General features: G+C 51.1%; 2 protein-coding genes across 3 annotated transcripts in view; one reads left to right on the top strand and one right to left on the bottom strand.

The window, feature by feature from the left end:
• The first annotated feature begins 1,134 nt into the window (after positions 1-1,134).
• The window catches only part of Lama1 (laminin subunit alpha 1), a 195,123-nt gene continuing 178,768 nt past the window's right edge, over positions 1,135-17,489 (top strand). For both annotated transcript variants that reach the window (XM_010638668.3, XM_010638667.3), the window contains exon 1: positions 1,135-1,706. In XM_010638668.3, coding sequence (XP_010636970.1) covers positions 1,652-1,706 — 55 coding nt within the window. In that variant the 5' untranslated portion in view covers positions 1,135-1,651. The remainder of the gene's footprint in view (positions 1,707-17,489) is intronic.
• On the bottom strand, positions 11,061-12,017 carry Lrrc30 (leucine rich repeat containing 30). Its single transcript, XM_010638670.2, has one exon. It carries the CDS (start codon positions 12,015-12,017, stop codon positions 11,112-11,114), a length of 906 nt encoding a protein of 301 aa, XP_010636972.1. The 3' UTR covers positions 11,061-11,111.

Genomic DNA, 17,489 nt, shown 5'->3' with positions numbered 1-17,489 from the left:
GGGAGAGGATGAGGTGAGGCCTGAGGACGCACCACACTGAAAATCCTGCCGCGGGGGCTGAGATCCGCTTGCCCCACATTTACGTGTTTTGTCTTTTGCCTTACACACACTGCAAGCAGCATCTGCTGTTGCAGCAGCCCGACAGCCCACGTGGGACCCACCGTGTCATCCATCACGGTTGGCGTTTCAGTCCGCCATCCCTGTCTGAAGCTGGAGATGCCAGAGCTGCCACCTACGTGACCGCTGCCTCGCTCTGTTACTGTTTCACTGCACCCCTGATTTGCTGTGACTCTCAGGGGCGCTGGACGCATGATAGAAGGGCCAGCTGAGCGCAGGGCTACAATGAGCCGCCTTCGATTTTCGCAGCCGGATGTTGTGAGAGTTCCTTCAGCTGAAATCCATGTGAAAATGTTTATGTCTGCTCATTGGAAACAGCCGTTAAGGAATTGGTCCCACCTGTCTGAGGCCTGCTTGTGTCTGAAATCGCAGGCCTCTGGGGGTTCGTGGTGTGTCAGAGCTGAGGGCGTGAAGATACGTGATGTGGCGTGGGCTGTGCCGCATGGCAGGTCACATGCAGGGTTTGCAGGGGCACACGGCTCGAGCCTCAGCCTGAGTCTGCTTGGGACTCAGGACACAGACCGTGGTGGGAGCCCTGCTCCAGAGTGTCCCCAAAGAGGGACTTCTTTCTCCAGCAAATGCCAACAAAGGCACCACCCTTGCAGCCCAGAGCAGATGCCGAGATGCCCCCTGGGGCCCCCCGTGAGGGCGCTCTGTGCGTTCATTACCTTCAGACCTCAGACAGCGCAGGGTGGTGAGGGGATGAGGCTCCCTGCTGCATGGCGGAATTGCAGAGCCCTCGATGGAGGACTCCACTCAGGGGAGGATGGAACCGTTTGCCCCAAGGCAGCAGAGCCCCCACAGGAGAGGAGGGATGGAGCAGAGCAGGGTGTGGAGGCAGAGGCGCTCCCAGAACCCGCTGTGGACTCTGCCTGGAGCTCCCGGTCAAGCAGGTGGGGCAGGATGGCTCTGCTGCCCATCTGTACAGCCCTGGAAGGCAACTCCACCCTTCCCGCCCTCCCTCCTGTCCCTCCCCTCCAGCTTCACTGACTCATGACTCTCCCCAGGGCCCTTTCCTGTGCAGCACCCCTGCCCCAGGGCCTTTGCCCGACAGGTGGCCAGGGGCTCACTGTCTTCCCACTTCTCTGCGGACGAAAGGGGAACCAGTTAATGATGCCTGTCAACATGAAGCAGAGTGAACCGCCGTGGAGCGACTGAAGCAGATCACCTCCTGCTCTTCCTGCCACTTGCAGAGGCATGCCCGTGGGTGCCCTGCCCGGACTAGACGCCACCAGCTCTGTGCCAAGCGCACACACGGGGGGAAACCGGACGGAACCGCGGGCAGCTGTGCAGCTCTTTGCCTCCTTCTGTTCCCCTGAGCTCCGCGGTCGAACTCCTCCTGTGCTCTGCTTAGGAAGAAAGGCACGAGGACCTGTGCCGGAGTCCCAGTCCCCTTGGTGGCCAGGGGAGCGCGTGAGAGTCAGCATGGTCCAGAGGGGAGGAGCCAGACCCGGAGTCAAGGCCTGGCTCCGTCAGTGACCAAAGGGACGAGGGCTTCAGCTGCTGTGTCTCGGGCCCAAACTTGTAAGACAGGATGATACAGCAACCACGGAATAGAGACCTGGCGAGATCGGAACGCCTGACTCACGGTGAGTGCCCTTTCTACTGCCTTAACCATGATGATTGTTTATCTCACACAGCTCCAGCTAAGAAACACGTAGCTAAACTGTAACAAGGAGATAATGTCCCCTCCTCTGAAACAGTGAAGGAGATGCTACTGCCAGGGTGGCCATGCTGTCCCAGGGCTAATCATTTATTTATTTAACTCAGGAATGCAAGTTCAATTATGCATGCACTGTTAACATTGATGGTAACCTAAGTAAGTCACGAGTGCTTTGTGTGTTTGTTCTTTGGTTCTCCTGGACAGGATTTCTACACGGACCGTTGACTCTGTTTTGCACTGAAAGGCATCCATTCCTTAACATAGCATTTGAGGGAGAAAACGAGTTTCAACTAAGGCACAATTTACAAATTAGTGCTTTCTAATGGCGAGCTACAAATGCACTAAGTACTGTGCATTGAGTACTGTGTGGGCTGGAGAGGGTGCTTTGTGCTGGGTACCCTGAGGGAAAAGGGCCGGCACGTGCCTATTGTCATGGGTGGCAAAAGACTCTGCACAGTAGCGGTCGCGTGTGTGTCACACTTAACATGTACACACACGCCACACACACGGTGCCGCCTCCGGGCCCACCGCCAGTTGGTTCTGGGAGCCCCATGAGCACCAAAGATGCCCGTTACCCACAGTGTTTCGGCCGGGATGGGTGGCAGGAAGGAGCGGCACGTTCCAGCTCCCATGTCGAATACCAGCTCCGGGACACTTTTGATTCCGAACGCAAAGAGTCCATGGAACAGAGTCCACAGAGAGAGGTACAGAGCTGGATTCCATCTTCCACTTGCTATCTGTCCTCCAACGTATGTTTGTGGCCCCTCTGTCAAAGATCAGATAGCAGAGTGTATCTGGGGTTGTTTCCGTGTCCTCTGTTCTGTTCCGCTGATCCTCGTGTCTGCTTCTGTGCCAGTACCGTGCTGACTTTTTTCTTTCGGTACTGGGCAATCGAACTTGGGTCCTTGCGCTTGTGAGGCAGACAGCGGAACCACTGAGCTAAATCTCTAGCCCACCGTGCTGACTTTATCACTGTAGCTTTGTATTGGAACTTGAAATCTGGGATTGTGAGCAACCCTGCTTTGTTGCCTGGGATTGCTTTTACTACTCCAGGTCTCTGAATCGTCTGTAAGAACGTGGATGCACCTGGAAACCATAATGTTAAGTGAAATAAAGCAGACACACAAGCTTAACTATCACATGGTTTCTCTTATATTGTATACAACAACAGAGGTGGGGGTAGTGGGGCGTGCCTGTAATCTCAGCACTTGGGAGGCTGAGGCAGGAGGATTGCTGAGTTTCTTTCTGAGTTTCCTTTCTTTAAAAAAGTAGCAAAACAAAACCAAACAAACACAAAACCAAAGTATATATACATTAAAGAGAAAAATAAAAGATAATAGAAAGCAGGAAGATAGGTCTTTTGCAAACAGGAAGAAGACCAAAAGATATGGGGGAGGGAGATGGGATTTGAAAAGAATTAAGATGTTATGTACATGTACTGACTCCCCCTGTGAATATAACCATTATTTACTGTAAATGTATACTAAAAAAAGGGGAGAGTACCAAATTCAGTGTTCCAAAGCAATCATGTACCAAGTTATGGTTGTATGTACATAAAACTTAATTACATTTAATATACGGACAGATATAAATACATGCATACATGTCATTAATTCCATTTAATTATACGTATAAGTATATACATGTAATTCAGTTACACTTGATTAAACACGCGTGTGATTTGCTTTGAATTATACACCTAGCTGTGTGTGATCTAATGTAGTCACACACATGCCTAGAGACCCATATCTGCAGGTGATCCCCGTCCTGGTGAGCACTGGGGAGGGTGAGCACTGGGGAGGAACAGTAGGGGGCGCAGGTCATACTGAGGATGCCGGAAGTCCTCGCAGGTGCACATGAACCAGTTTTAAGGCGGGATGTGGCGTGGTCTGACTCACACTTGCGAATCCCTTGGTCCACACTGAAATGGGGAGGAGGCAGCTGGGTGGAGGACCAGGGTGTCCCACAGAAGGGCTTGAGGGTGCACTGGGGCAGTGGGCAGGTCGGGGGCTGGAGCAGGAAGACGTGATTGGCTTGAGGGAGGACGCGCCTTGGCTGAGATAGAAGACATGAGACAGAGGCACATTTAGAGGAGAAAGATGAAGAAACCAGCAGACCAGACTGTGCACCCCAGAGTCCTGTGTTGCTGTGAGTTCGATGTTTACAATACACATGCAGGAAAAAAGTTCAGATTGGACAGATCTTCAGGGTTATTGCAGTTTGTCTCTAGAGTCTGAAATCAATGGATGGATGTTAGTCTGGTCATATTAGGAAGAGAAAAATCATAAATGCCTGGCTATACTTAAGCTATGGAGTGGAATACAGTGAACCATTTCATTACCTTTGCTATCAAATGAATGGGCGGTTCTATGCATCATGTAATATCGTAATTACATCCTATGAAAATTCAAGTTTTAAAGGCTGAAGTGATGTGATAACATAGTAAAGTCCCAATTTAAAATAATGACCATCTTCTAAGTTTAAAATATCACAAGAACTGTGCTTTCACAGCCGATAAACACTCTGGACGTTGAATTATCTTTATGTTTCCTATGGCTGTGCCGCTTTAATTAGTAAACAGAAATGCTCATCATCCTTTTCTAGAACTAAGAAGAACTATGACAGATTTTGCAGTCTGTGAGATAGATATTTGCTTACAGTGACACTGGCTGTGCAACAGGGTTATAGCATTTTAGCTAAAAAATCATCTCACCACTTCCCACAGTTCTACATGCTGGGTTGAATTTGTGAATGTTTCACATAGACCCATGAATATATTATTGTACGAGTTCTTTTTTCTCTTCTCCTTTGTCTCTCATTTTCCCAAAGTCTAATCTTAAAAGTAAATTGTTACCAAGTTTGTAGAGTTTTTAAAATGCAGAGATATGTGAGCAAAACACCAACAATCAAAGCAGAAATTATTCTTTATGTTTCTGTCCCCCAAGGAGATGGAAAAAAACACTCATCATCCGGCACCGATGGGGAGATGACTCCCAGGGAGGAGACAGAGTCCTGTGGCTCTCTCTGCCTCTCTGCTGCCTCAAGCAGGAGGGCAGAGGACCTCGTATTAGCAAGGCATAAACAATCAGAATATTTGAACAAGGTGTGAAGAGAGTGAAAGCATACATGCCCACAGAATTTCTTCTGTGATTTTGAAAGTGCTCATCATTCTGTGTTATTTTCCTTCAGATATCCTTGTAAAGACAAAACAGCAACAGAAAGAAACAAAGACTCTTGTCCTGCCTTGGGAGGGGAAGGAACCCTCTTGGGGGAGGAGGGGATCCCTGCCAGCCGGGGACGGCTCCCTTCCCTTCCTCCCTCACTCCCTGAGACCCTCTTGAGGTTTTCCTGTCTGTGCAGGGAATGCGGAGCCAGGTCAAGGTAAAAGATGATACCAGTGAGAGTTTCAAATGAAGGCACTTTGGGCTTGTGCATAAACCAGAGACATGAGTCCCTCAGAGGAGGGACATAGTAGAACCCACTGAGAGCAGGACCCTGTGAATATGGAATATGGCTCAAGTAGAAGAGTGTGGGGCCAGCTCCTAAACAGTGCTTATCCAGCTTCCCACTCTAAACTGTGTTTGTGAGAAGGATGGATAGAAGGAAGATTTTCCTACGAGGATCCTGAGAGGAAATGGGATGTGATCGTTGGTTTTGCTATCCTTTCCTGTAATTTAAGCACGAATGTTTGAAAACTTAGTACATGAAACCACTTAAAAATGGAGACGGGAGGGCAGGGAGATGCACGGTCTGTGGCATGAGAGAATGCTTTCTTCCCATCAACCATTGTTCTCAAGGACTTTCACACATACAGATGTGGGATCTGGATATAGTAGTATCTCATTTGGCCTCATCTGGAAAAAATAAGCACTATGGGAAGTTTTCAAATGACTCAGCTTAACTCTTTGAGTGTCATAGAAAGAGAAAAAAAAATCACCATTTTTTTTCTTCAAAACCTTCACAATGAGCACAGTTAATTTTTACTTTTTCCTATGCATTTCACTAGTAGATTTTTCGAAATCTCACCCGATCCAGAGTTCTCCCCTGGACCGTCCAAATAGGCCCATTTGAGAGCCTATATGTCAGCACACTGAGAACAAATCCCTGACCTTCTCTCCGAAGCGCTTTCCCCTCTCTCAGTGGTGACTTTCCCCCGGGTGCTGGCGTCCAGCCCTGCCTGGGCCAGTGCGCCTGTGGTTCCTGCCACTACCTTCCCGCACCTCTTCCCGGGTTCGGCGCCAGCCCTGCTGCCTGGAGTACTGCAGCGGGTTCTTCTCTCCTCCCTCTGCTGTCAGCTTGCCCCCAAAGCCTCTTCTCAACACAGCAGTGCAGGTAACTCCTCCAGGAAGCAGCTTAGAATCTGGAGTCGTCCTCTCTGCTTCCAACCTCCCAAGGTTTCCTCCTCATTTGGAGGAAAAGCCAAAGCCCTTGGTGGCGCAAAGCCTTGCAGGCACCTTTCCCAGCGTCAGTGTGACCTCAGGACTGATCCCTACACTCTCTCTGCTATGCTGGCTTCGTTTCTGTTCCACAGACACCAGGTACGTGGCTACCCTTCTGCTTGATTTCTCTTCTGCCTGCGATATTTCTTCCTGAAATGTCTACCTGGCTGAACCCTCACCGCCTACAGATCTCTCTCCAAACATGGATTTCTCAGCTGCTTTCCAGAATGTCCTAGAACAAACACCTCTATTCTTCCCCCCTGCTTTCTTTTTTCTCCATTTCTGACATACAGTAAAATTGTTCCTTCCGGGACGCCCAGTGGATGGCCCAAACTGTGGACAGTAATGAATCCTGCATGTACTATTTTTTCCTATGCAGACTGATCTATTATAAAGCTTATTTATCAATTAGACCAAAACAGCTATAACAACCTACCATAATAAACGGTGCCGTTCTGTGCTGGTGCGCACATGTATTCGCACTCTCTGCCTCCGGGGGCAGTCGTCACAGGATGTCTTGTGCTTAGTGCCGCCTCATCCTCTGTCCTGGACGTAGAGCACTTGGGCAGCGGTATGTCCGTCCCAGTGTCCCCAGGCAGGGCTCCACATGGCCTCGGGCACATAGATGCTCATCAAGTGCTGAGCAGTGCACGGGCTCAGTGTAGTCTGAGCTCCCCCACCGCCCTGTAATCTCTTCACCGGTACCTGCATGGGGACCGGGTGGTGGGCGCACGGTGTCAGGAGACCCCGCAGGGCTGGTCTGGCCCTGAGTCCTGAGGAGCTCAGGTCCCTGGAGAGCACAGAGCCCTGCTCCCAAGGTCAAGGCCAGCGCTCCTGCTCTGTGGGTAATGTATGTTACTGTCGCTCAGGAGTCCCAGGAAATACTCTGAGCCCACTCCAGTGGGCCTTTTATTTTCTGTTCTGTGCAAAAATAAAAAGCAAGTCGAAAAGCAGTAGGAAGCCAGCTCAGTCCTTTCAAGCCAATTCCTTGGACACTACTAAGAAAATCCGCAAAGCAAGCTTCGTGCTAATCGCTGTCTGTCACACTGGCTCTTCCCAACTCATTGCGAGCCTCCCCCGACTTCCCCTTGTCATTACTGTGCTATTCTCTTTTTCCTTCTAATTAGTAATGCTTTGGCTTCAACATGTAACTTGACAAGTAACTTAAAAAGAGCACTTGTAGAATGTGTTTTTCTGTAATGTCAGGATTGTTCCCATTATTGCTTATAATCGCTTTCATGTCTCTCTGAATCTTATTTTCTTTTCTTACACTAGATGAAAGCATTGAGTTTTGGTGTTCCTGGATTCCTCATAATTAAAAAGTTATACCAAAGGTGCTGTAGTTTATTTGCACATAAATCTAGGCTGGCGAGGATGTGTTTCTCAGGCGTATATTGTAGAGTGCAGAAAAGAATTCCTGGAATAAGAAGTTAGAGTGCACTGGGACATTAGTGTAGTAGATACTGATGGCATAGTACAGTACTTAGCATCTCCATATTGGCTTAATCTACCAGCTTGGATTTTTGCTCTTTTGTTTGTTTCCTGTTAAGGTCATTTTTCAAATTTGTGGGGTTTTTTAGCTGTTGTAACAGGATACCAGTAACTCCATCCAGTCTGGGGACTCCCCCAAGCCTGTGCCCAGGACAGAAGAAACCACACAAGGCAGCCTGTGGCCTCACTAGACCCCAGAATCTCAGACTGCTGACCCCTGAATGGGTTTCCGATGGATGCCTGAGCCCATGGTCATTCTGTTCTCCTCTGTTTTGGAGCCTGGAGATCAAAATGCGAATTCAGCAGGTTCTTTGGGGCATGTGGGACAGACTTCCAAAATGCAGTCATCCATGCCAGAAGAGCATTTCTTTTAGTGTGTATTCCTACAAATATGGCAGCACGCCCTCCTTATTCCTTGCTGGCACTTGCATGCCTTCTTTGTGAGATCCACGCCATCTTCGTCTGCTACAGGAAGGCAGTCTGTTACCCACAGCCCAGGAATGGAGTATAGGCTCCTATTAATGAGACATCAAGCCAATGAGCTAAGTAATGACTGCATTTTTCTTTCTAATATGCAGCAGTGTGGTGCACGTAGCAGTATTTTTCCTTGAACAGATGTGTCTCTTCACAGTCTTCTTTTCTTAGGAACATAGGACTTTTTGTTTTGTTTGCCTGTGTGCTTATAAGTTGCAACTGCTCTGAAAGGAATTTCTGAACTCATTGCGACAGCCCTGCGTGCAGGGGGCACTGAGTGACATGAAAACCACAATCCCATCGCTGAGCTCCCACTCAAGCACCCAATTAGCTCATATTCTTTGACTAAATACACTCTAGGGCCATATAGCTATGCTCTGAGCTTTGATTTCAGGAGCTCTAGGATATCTGGAAATTACTTGGATGTGATAGTAACCAACAGACAAAAGATAAGCAAGCAGCCTTTCCCGGACAGTCAGCAGACTGGAGAATCTGACAGCAAAGACACTGAAAGTTATTATCAAATTCCCTGTACGCTACGGTTTTGAATAACTAAGCGAGTTAACCAGTGTGTTGCTCAGCACTTCCCTTTATCGATAAAAAGTAGCATTCACTTTTCACAAAGAATCAATATCTGAAGCACACCAGGCAAGGACTGTGCTTTCATGACTTCCTCGGTGCAGTGTGGAGCGCTCACAAAGCAAACCTTGCTGTGCTACTTCTGAGAAACACCCATGGAGGCAGGCAACCGGACTGACTATTGTTTTCTTATAAAAAGCATAAAAAGTCTTGGGTCACCTTCAAAATATGGTTGCCTTTGTTCCCTGGAGTGGAGTTCCTGAGGGATTGAGGGGCAGAGAGGCGGGGAGGGAAGGCAAGACGATCACTCAGCAGGGAGGGCGTGGGGCTACTCTTCTCGCCCAAGAATGCCTGTCGCAAGGTCGTGGAGACCAGGGAGCCCGGCAGCAGTAGACTCCAGCAGGCATGGCTCTGGCACATGCGGTGTCTCTCCGACAGCTGTGTGTGCTTCTGCCGAAGCCTCCCTGAGTGTCCTGCCCAGTTCCACACAGGAAATCTCACACACGAGTTCCCACTGAGTCGACAGGTGCAGTGAGAACCCCTCTGAGAGCTCTGCATAGCCTTGGCTCCCTAGGCTGAGACGCCGAGGCTTGGGAGTGTGCCTCGGGTCTGGAGGGGACGTGGAGTTCTCCATTTGCTGCTGGACTGGGCGTTTGAAGAGATCGCTGTAGCAGCCTTCGTGTGGTACTGGTGAGGTCCGTTGGCAGCGCCTGAGCAGAGGAGCTTGTGCAGGAATGTGCAAATGGAACTGTGGAATCTGTCGATCCCAGGAGGAATTGGCCTCCTTTTAGGGTAGGAAAATGGACTTTGGGGTCCTTTGGGAAAAATCACACCTACGAATAAGCTATTTGGACCCCCTTGGGGCAGCCTTGAAAAAGAATAAGAAAGCAGCTACAGGCTACAATTGCCTAAACTCAGAAACTGCGAAGGGGCTGCGCATGAACCCAGCCTTTCAAAAGTGGGGCAGGGTGTGGAGACCAGGGTCAGGGGCTGCAGGAAGTGATGGGTGTGTCTGAATCGCCTAACTGCGATCTTACCCGCTGTTCTTTCCTCATCGAGGCCCAGCTACCCCACGCCGCGTGCTGCCCTTGCTTTGATCTCTGATTGGCAGGGTTCATCATTCGCTGCACCTGGCAGAAGCCCATGTGGTTCTGGTTCCTCCACCAAACCCCGAGCAGCTTGGTAGAAAGAACAGGATGTTCATTACTCCTCCCGAGTTCCCAGCTCAGGGTCCAGCGCCTCCTTCCTGTGCCTTTGCATTCTGGGGCTCCGGGCTGCGGTGACGGCAGGAAAATCCAGTGACACGGGAGCTGGAACACTGTCACCGCTTGGCCAAGGTCACTGTCTGACTGGCAGCTGTGCACTCTTAAAATCAAAAGCAAAACAGAACTAAGAAGAACAAGACACTTCTGTGTAAAGAGCTTTCAAATGTCACTACACTCATTTTTTTAAAGGCCCAGACGTGAAAGCCAAGGAAGACTCCCCTTTTCTAGGCCTCACTTCCTGCAGGGAGCCTGTCTGTGCCTTGCCCCCTGTTTCTGCTCAATGATCAGCTTACCTGGGCAATCCAGGAAGCAAATTTAGAATGGGGAGATTTGGCCATGGGCCGGCATTTCCAGCAAGGATGGGCTGAGATGATTCCTTGGGGGAGACAGCTGGAAAAAAAGGTAGAAACTGCACACTGAGGTCAGTTTGTCTTTATTGTCTGGAAACCATCACCCCACTCCTGGTACCACCAGACTTACACACGAGCAGCCTGATGATTACCCTGTGGGCATTTTGAAAGGAAGAACACCTATGGCTGTTCCCCCAGACTCCAAGGGAAGACTGCATGTTTTGGTCCTTGGCAACCTGGAGCCCAGCCCCAGCCCACCCTCTGGTCCCAAGGATCCTCCGTAGTGGCAGGCAGATGACCTTGTCTTGCAGTTACCACCTGGCTGTAGGTTGCCTCCCATTCAAGGGTACAAAACACCTGAAAATGGGTGGTTCCTATGCCTCACACCCTCCTGACTATACCGTACACTTAGTGAATATCTGATTTTCGAATAGCATTGAATTCAGACCTCTTATCTTACCACCGCTCCTCAGAAGAATTAGAGCAATGAATTATCTGGCAAAACCCAAAAGCCTGCTTCAGTTTCTGTTTAGAATGAGGTGAACATGCCATCCTGGAGGTCGCGGAGAACACACAAGTTAAAAGCAGACACCTCCCACAGACAGATGCTCAACAAGGATTTAGCCAAACCAAACCCTGACTAATGCTAGAGGGAGAGCATGGCTTAGACTGGAGAGAACCCAGCACCCAGGGTCCCGGGAGCCAGTCCCTGTCCAGACCTTCAGTGCCTGTGTCAGTTGTGCTTTTTGTCCTTCAGGTAGCTGAAGAGCATCTCCAGGCCTCCCTCCACCAGCTCCGGCAGGGGCTTGGATAACGGGTTGTGGGAGATGTGGAGCCCTTTGTCCATGGGATTCCAGGCGATCCTCCCCAGTCTGCACAGCAGGTAGAGCTCGTCCGGAAGGGCCTGGATGTCGTTGTTGTTCAGATTCAGCAGCTCCAGGCTCGCGATGAGGCACAGCGACCTGGGGAAGGAGTGGATGTTGTTGTTCTCTGCGATGAAGATCTGCAGGCAGGACAGGCACTGGATGCTCTCGGCGATGTTTTCCAGGCGATTGGAGCCCACGTGCAGGAAGTCCAGCTCCTTCAAGGAGAACACGCAGATGGGAATGTGGGTGAAGTGGTTGTTGCTGAGGTTTAGCTTCCTGAGCCTGGTGAGGTCGGCCAGGCTGGCAGGAAGCTGAGACAGGCGGTTGTGTGACAGACTCAGCACTTCCAGGCTTCTGCAGAGACTGAGCTCAGCGGGCACCTCCGCCAGGCAGTTCATGTTGGCGAACAGGACCTTCAGGTTCTGCAGGCGGCTGAGTTCCCGGGGCAGACTCTGGAGCCGGTTCCCACACAGGTTCAGAACCACGATCCGAGTCAGCCTCCCCACATCGGGCGGGAGAACCCGCAGCTGGTTGTGGGACAGGTTGAGTTTCTGGACCTCGGACAAACCCCACAGAAAGTCAGGGACATCCGTCATTCCTTTGGTGACCAGGCTGAAGCTGACGTGGCGCATGCCTCGCCTCAGCAGGGACCGCGGGTCCTTGCCCGAGAGCAGGGTGTCATCCCAGGAGGAAAACTTCTGCCTCCTCCTCGACAGCAGCATCCTCGTGGGGTCCTTGTCCTTGGCGGCGGCCCTGGACTTCCCGGCCCCCATGGAGTCTCTCTATCCTCTCTTCTCTGTCTCCTTCAAGCTCGGGAGCCTGTCCTGCTTGGGCAGCTAAATCCAGGCTGTTGCAGGGGGGGCAGCGCAGTGCAGAGCACGCAGAAGGCTAGCGGCGGGGCCTCCAGGCCTTGAGGTGTCCCCAAGGGGTCCCCACACAGCCCGGGGGAAGCGCCGTGCTCGCCCCGACTATAGGCTCTGCGGCTTCTCTGGGCAGCTGAGCTGTAATGATAAACAGGCTGCTGAGGCCCCAGACAGAGCTAACTGCTCGATTCCCTCTGAATGCCACAAGGCAGCTGTCACTGTCATTCTGCCCGAGTTTTATTGACCTGGTATGTGCACACAGGTCACAGGGTGGCTGCATATAACTTTACCCGCTCAGCTTTTCTTGGGTGTCACAGCTGAGCAGGGCGATTAGCAGGCTGGTCTTGAAAAAGCAGCACAGTGGAGAAACACAGCGTACTGCGGCATCTCATCCTGGACACGTGGGAGGGGGCCCGCTAGGAGCTGGCCAGGGCCCGCTGTCCGCAGCTGCAGATCTTCAGGCGGTCATCCCCGTGGCTGCACCAGTCACCTGGAACCTCTGGGAAGTAGATTGTACAGGCACCTGTCAGAGGTGACTTAGTGACCAGGGAGCAGAAGGAGTCAGGACCCTACGTCCCGGTGCCAACTAGAGGAGCTCTGGTTCGGCTGATTCGCAATGGGCTCCTACATTTCCAGGGTGGCTTTAAATGCTTGAACAGCCACAGGGCCGGCACCTTAGTAAGGTCAGCATGGGACACCCGTGATCTCAGGAGGGCACTCTAACTACTTCCCTCAGTCACACCCACTCCTTTTTCTCTTTCCTGGAAAATCTACTTCCACCCTAAGAATGCAGTAGATGTTATGGGAGGAACTGCACCCCCTAATTTCGCATGTTGAAATCCTAACAGCCAAGGCCTCCAAAGGTTGCAGGATTTGGAGGCAAGGCCAGGTGAAGATGCAGGCGAAGCCGGCCTCCTGTGAGAAGAGGAGAGAAGCCGCAGAAGACACCCATGCCTGCTGCGGACATCTGCTGTGCGAAACTGAGAAAAGTCCATTTCTGTTGCTGAGCCACTGGTCTGGAGCTTTGTTATGGCAACCTTGGCCCCAGGCTCGCGCACAGGGTAAAAATTCCTAAAAATAGCTGGTGACTAAAGGGATGGCATGGTGATGACCAGGTCTCTGAGAAAAGGGCGAGGGTGGACTTGGCCCTGGAGCTGCTCTGGGACTGTGACAATGCCCCGGACCTCCAGATGGGCCCTGTAGGGCAGGAGGAGCGGCCAGGGCTCTGAGACAGCTGGGCGCCCCTTCTGTCCCCTGCCACTGGAAAGATCTGGTCAGCCCCAGGGTCCTCCCAGAGGTGGAGACCTTGGAAGTTCTTCTCGTGGGACACTGGTGTGTTTTAGTTTCAATTGGAGAAAAAAATGGAGCTAAATTTCTAAGCTGTTTTCCGTGCCTTACCTGCCTGGATCTCACAGGACAGTACAGACTCTGCAGGAAGTGAGCCCCTCCTGGTACCTCCTCCCGAGTCTGAGATGCTATGGCTGCCGGAGTCGGAGGGTCATGGAGCCGGGAGCTGACAGCTTTCTTCTTGGTAACACTTATCTCTCTTTCCTCTTAATAATTTTTCCAATAAACATTTTAGAGCACTCGGTGCTAGCCAATATTTACTGAATGTTTACTACGTGACAGTTTTTATACTAAGGACTTCTTGTGTAGGATGGGAAGGACAATCATCTCCATTTCACAGGTGCAAAAGCGAAGAGAGAGACCCGGCCACTTACACAGAATTAACTTCCTTGTCCAGGGTCAAGTGGACCGTCAGTGGGAGAACCAGGATTCAAACCCGGTTAGTCTAATTCCACAGGCCAGGATGGAAACCCTAAACCCTTAACCATAAAATAACTATGCCAAGGCTCTTTGTTTCCAAGTGCTACCTGCTAAGGCTGGAGGGAATGCAGATAGAGAAATGACTGTATAACTCTGTATGCACGTGAATAACAACATAATTAGTCATTAACCTGGCTCAGTCTGCTGCCCAGACAATCAGAAGAGCAAGAGTTGTAAGATCATCCCAGAAAAATTTAGAAGACTCAATCCCTTCCAAAAATAGTTCCAGTCTTCTCTAGTGAGATGAGCTGAGTGGAGGGCCTGGTTTCTTCTAATTGTTTAAAATGCACGTAGCGCCCACTCCGTGCGCCACGCAATGGCCAGGAAGGAGCTCACCCAGCAGATGTTTGTCATCTGGGAACTCAGTTTCCTTGTCTGGGAAAGGGGCTGTCTGGAGTGCTCAGGACTATCCAGTTGGCTTTGGGGCCGGGAGAGCCTTGTTGACCTTTGTTTGCCTGGAGAGAGCAGGAAACACCAGGACAGCTTTTGGGTTGGTGACCCTGACACTGGTTTCTGGGAATAAACAGCACTGGGCACATTGCTGCCTTCTGGACTCTCCGTGTCGCCCACACATTTGGCCTTTGCCGAAGCAGACTTTTCACATCTTCCTGAACAGATTCCGGTTTGGAATAAGCCTCAGGATGAAGCAGTGTTGGGAGTGTTCTTAAAATTCCAGGGCACGGTGAGGAGTGTGATTATCTTTCAGCCCAGGGAAGTCACGGGATGACTGAAGTGTGTTGGATGTGCCCAGTGTGCCCACCGTGTTCATTTCTGTATATTGCAATCCATGGTTGTTCCCACACAGGAAAACCAATGCCCACTTTCACTTTAATCCTAAGTAAAAGAAATCTGAGCCGCTGAGAGTGTAGAACAGCAGCTTCCAAAAACCTCTGAAGCTACCCCCGAATTCACCATAATGGAATGCCTATTAAAAATAATTCTTTTTATTCTCATTATGACTTTTCAGCTTATGCCTACGCAGTGTCTGTGGCATTTACAGGAAAGAAAGAGGCATGTCTAAACAGTCTATTAAAATAGTCTTACCGATTTAAACTTTTAAAGACAGAAAATGTAGACAAATAGAAAGAGGAAGAATTAACATTTTGCATACGTCAATCTGGGTCTTTTTCCTATGCATATCTGTTTCAACCTATTTTCTTTCACCAGAAGAAAGAAGAATTTTAAAATCTGTCCTGGCTCAGTTTTGTGTTTGCATACAGTTTGTCCCTCAGGGTCCAGGGGGCCTGGCTGTCCTGAGGTCACTCTGTGCTGAGGACTCTGTCTTGGAGACAAGACTGAAGTCCTTCTCTCTGGACCCCTTGTGGTTCTTAGGCAGCCAAAGCCCAGTGTGGCTCAACTTCCTACTTCCTGCCCCCCACCCTGGGGGGCAGTTCTTTCTGCTGTACACAGTGCCACCACTGTCATCTGTGCAATGTGACGCAGCCACAGAGCTCTCACCGGAACTGAGTGAGGTTGCAGAGACAGCACCCTTCAGCCTCCAGGTCCACAGGCTAAGGGAGCCTCTTTCCTTCTGAAGCCGTCAGTCTCAGGCATTTCCTTATGGTACTGGAAAGCCAACTGCTGCATCCCCAGCCTCCAAATCAGAGCTGAAGGCCACAGCTCCCTGGCCAGTGTCGACTGTGGAGCCCGTCCCCAGGTGAGCAAGGGTTAGGGGACCCCGGAAGCAGGACAAGGAGGGACAGCAAACAAGCCACACTCTCTGAGCAGCCACTTCCTCCCTCCAAGCTCAGGCTGTGGCCAGCTTTTGGGGACAACCTGTGGTGAAGCATAGGTAAAGTACACGCAGCGTTAAAACCAAAAGTACGCTGCAAACTGCCTGCCTTGAGGTTGTTAAAGATCTGTGACCACAGTCCGGCAGTGGTGATGGATGGGATCTCGGGAAATGAGAGCTGTTCCAGAAATAGCAGCTTCAGCACACGTTGCCCCGGCCCCTCCCTGCCCACCCCCAGTTGCTCGAGGAATATTGTCATGCGTTCGGTTCCCATTTTATCCTTGCTCCGTGATCTTGACAGTTTCTTCAAGGCCAGTCAAGCCGGTGGTTTGGCAGCGTCCCTCCTGTGCCTCCCCCTGTATTAAATCGGTGCTGGTGGCAATGGGAGAAACTTTTGTGTGCTGCGCCTGACTCTGCTGAGACTCCTAGGGCTGCTACTGTTAACCTCATGTTCATATGGGAGGCTTGGCTTCCGTGGGGTTGAGCGGCGCTCTGAATCGCACAACCAGTTAGTATCAGAGCAGGACAGACACCAGGTCTTTGGAGTTCACTCTTGTTCTCTCTACCGCATGGATGCTGTGTTCTGCAGGGTTTTGTTTTTAATTCATTTTAGCCAAGTGGCTGGTGGTTTTTCTGATGACCACAAGCCACAGCCTTCCGGCCCGAGGGACAGCCTGGCCTGGCAGTTACCGTCCCAGCCCTGGTTGCCTGACAGCCTTGGGTGTTACTCCTGACTCCCTGCCACGCACCGTGACCTTAGGCAAGCTGCTGATCTTGTCTGTGCTCCACTTCCTCATCGGTGAAACCCAGATAGTCACAGCTTGTTCGTTGAGGCTACTGAGGGAATTAAATGACAAACGCCAGGTACAGGGACATCTGAGGGAAGAGGTGGATCCCAAGGCCTTCCAGTGCTTACAGCCTCTCCAGCGTGGACCAACTGGTCCCTTTCCATGCCTGCAGGGTCCCCCTTAACCACACTGCACCCCAGTCGCTCCTCCAGGGTGCAGATGATTGGGCTGGCCCACTACCAAGAATCATCCTGCAGAGTCTCAGCAGCGTGTGGAAGTGGAGAGCCTGGTGTCCAGCGTCCCCGCCCTCTCATCCTCCTCCTCCACTGGACTGAAACATTTTTAGGGAGTGGCTCCATCACACATGGCACTGTTGGCGCCCCAGAGCCAGGGTGCAGCCCCAGGCACAGCTTCCCCACTCCGTGCTCTCCCCCGGGCTCTGCCCACTCGGTGTGGAGAGGCCTCCTCCCTTCCACCCACCAGGACCTGAGCAGGGACACACAAACCTTGCTCTGTTTGTCAACTGCTGACTTCTGTTTGTCCAGAGGAACAGTGGCGGGTGGGTAGGGGGACGGGACCCACAGCTGGCTGCTGTCTCTGAATTCGGTGGTTAGAAGATTCTCCTGTCCCCAAACAAGCCCAGAAGGCACCAGACTGGAGCAACTGGAAGAAAATGCCCAGTCTGCTCTGTGCTGGCCAGAGTATAATGAAACCATCGCCATTAATTCCAATTTAGCTTTTCTGCTTGCTCCCAGAAAGCGGCCCATCCTGTTATTCTGCGTGTCTTCCTCCCAGAAGTCCTCTTTTGGGCTCACTCTGGTCTCCAGGCCTCTGTTTCCGTGTTTCCCTGTTTGTCCTCAATAGGGTAACTACTGAAGGACTCCATAATCTGTTCCTTGAGCCTGTACTCCTGAGCTCTCCCATTGCTGGACACAGCCCCTGACACCCACAGCTGAAGGAAGGAGAAGTTCATTTGTTCAGGGATCCAGTCTGTGACCGCTGGCTCCAGGGCAGGAACATCGTGGTGGAAGGGCT

Source organism: Fukomys damarensis, unplaced genomic scaffold, assembly GCF_012274545.1.
Source record: "Fukomys damarensis isolate Sample0158 unplaced genomic scaffold, DMR_v1.0_HiC HiC_scaffold_30, whole genome shotgun sequence".
Taxonomy (NCBI): domain Eukaryota; kingdom Metazoa; phylum Chordata; class Mammalia; order Rodentia; family Bathyergidae; genus Fukomys; species Fukomys damarensis.
The sequence above is the reverse complement of the archived record's forward strand: the minus strand, read 5'-3'. Positions and strand labels throughout refer to the sequence as shown.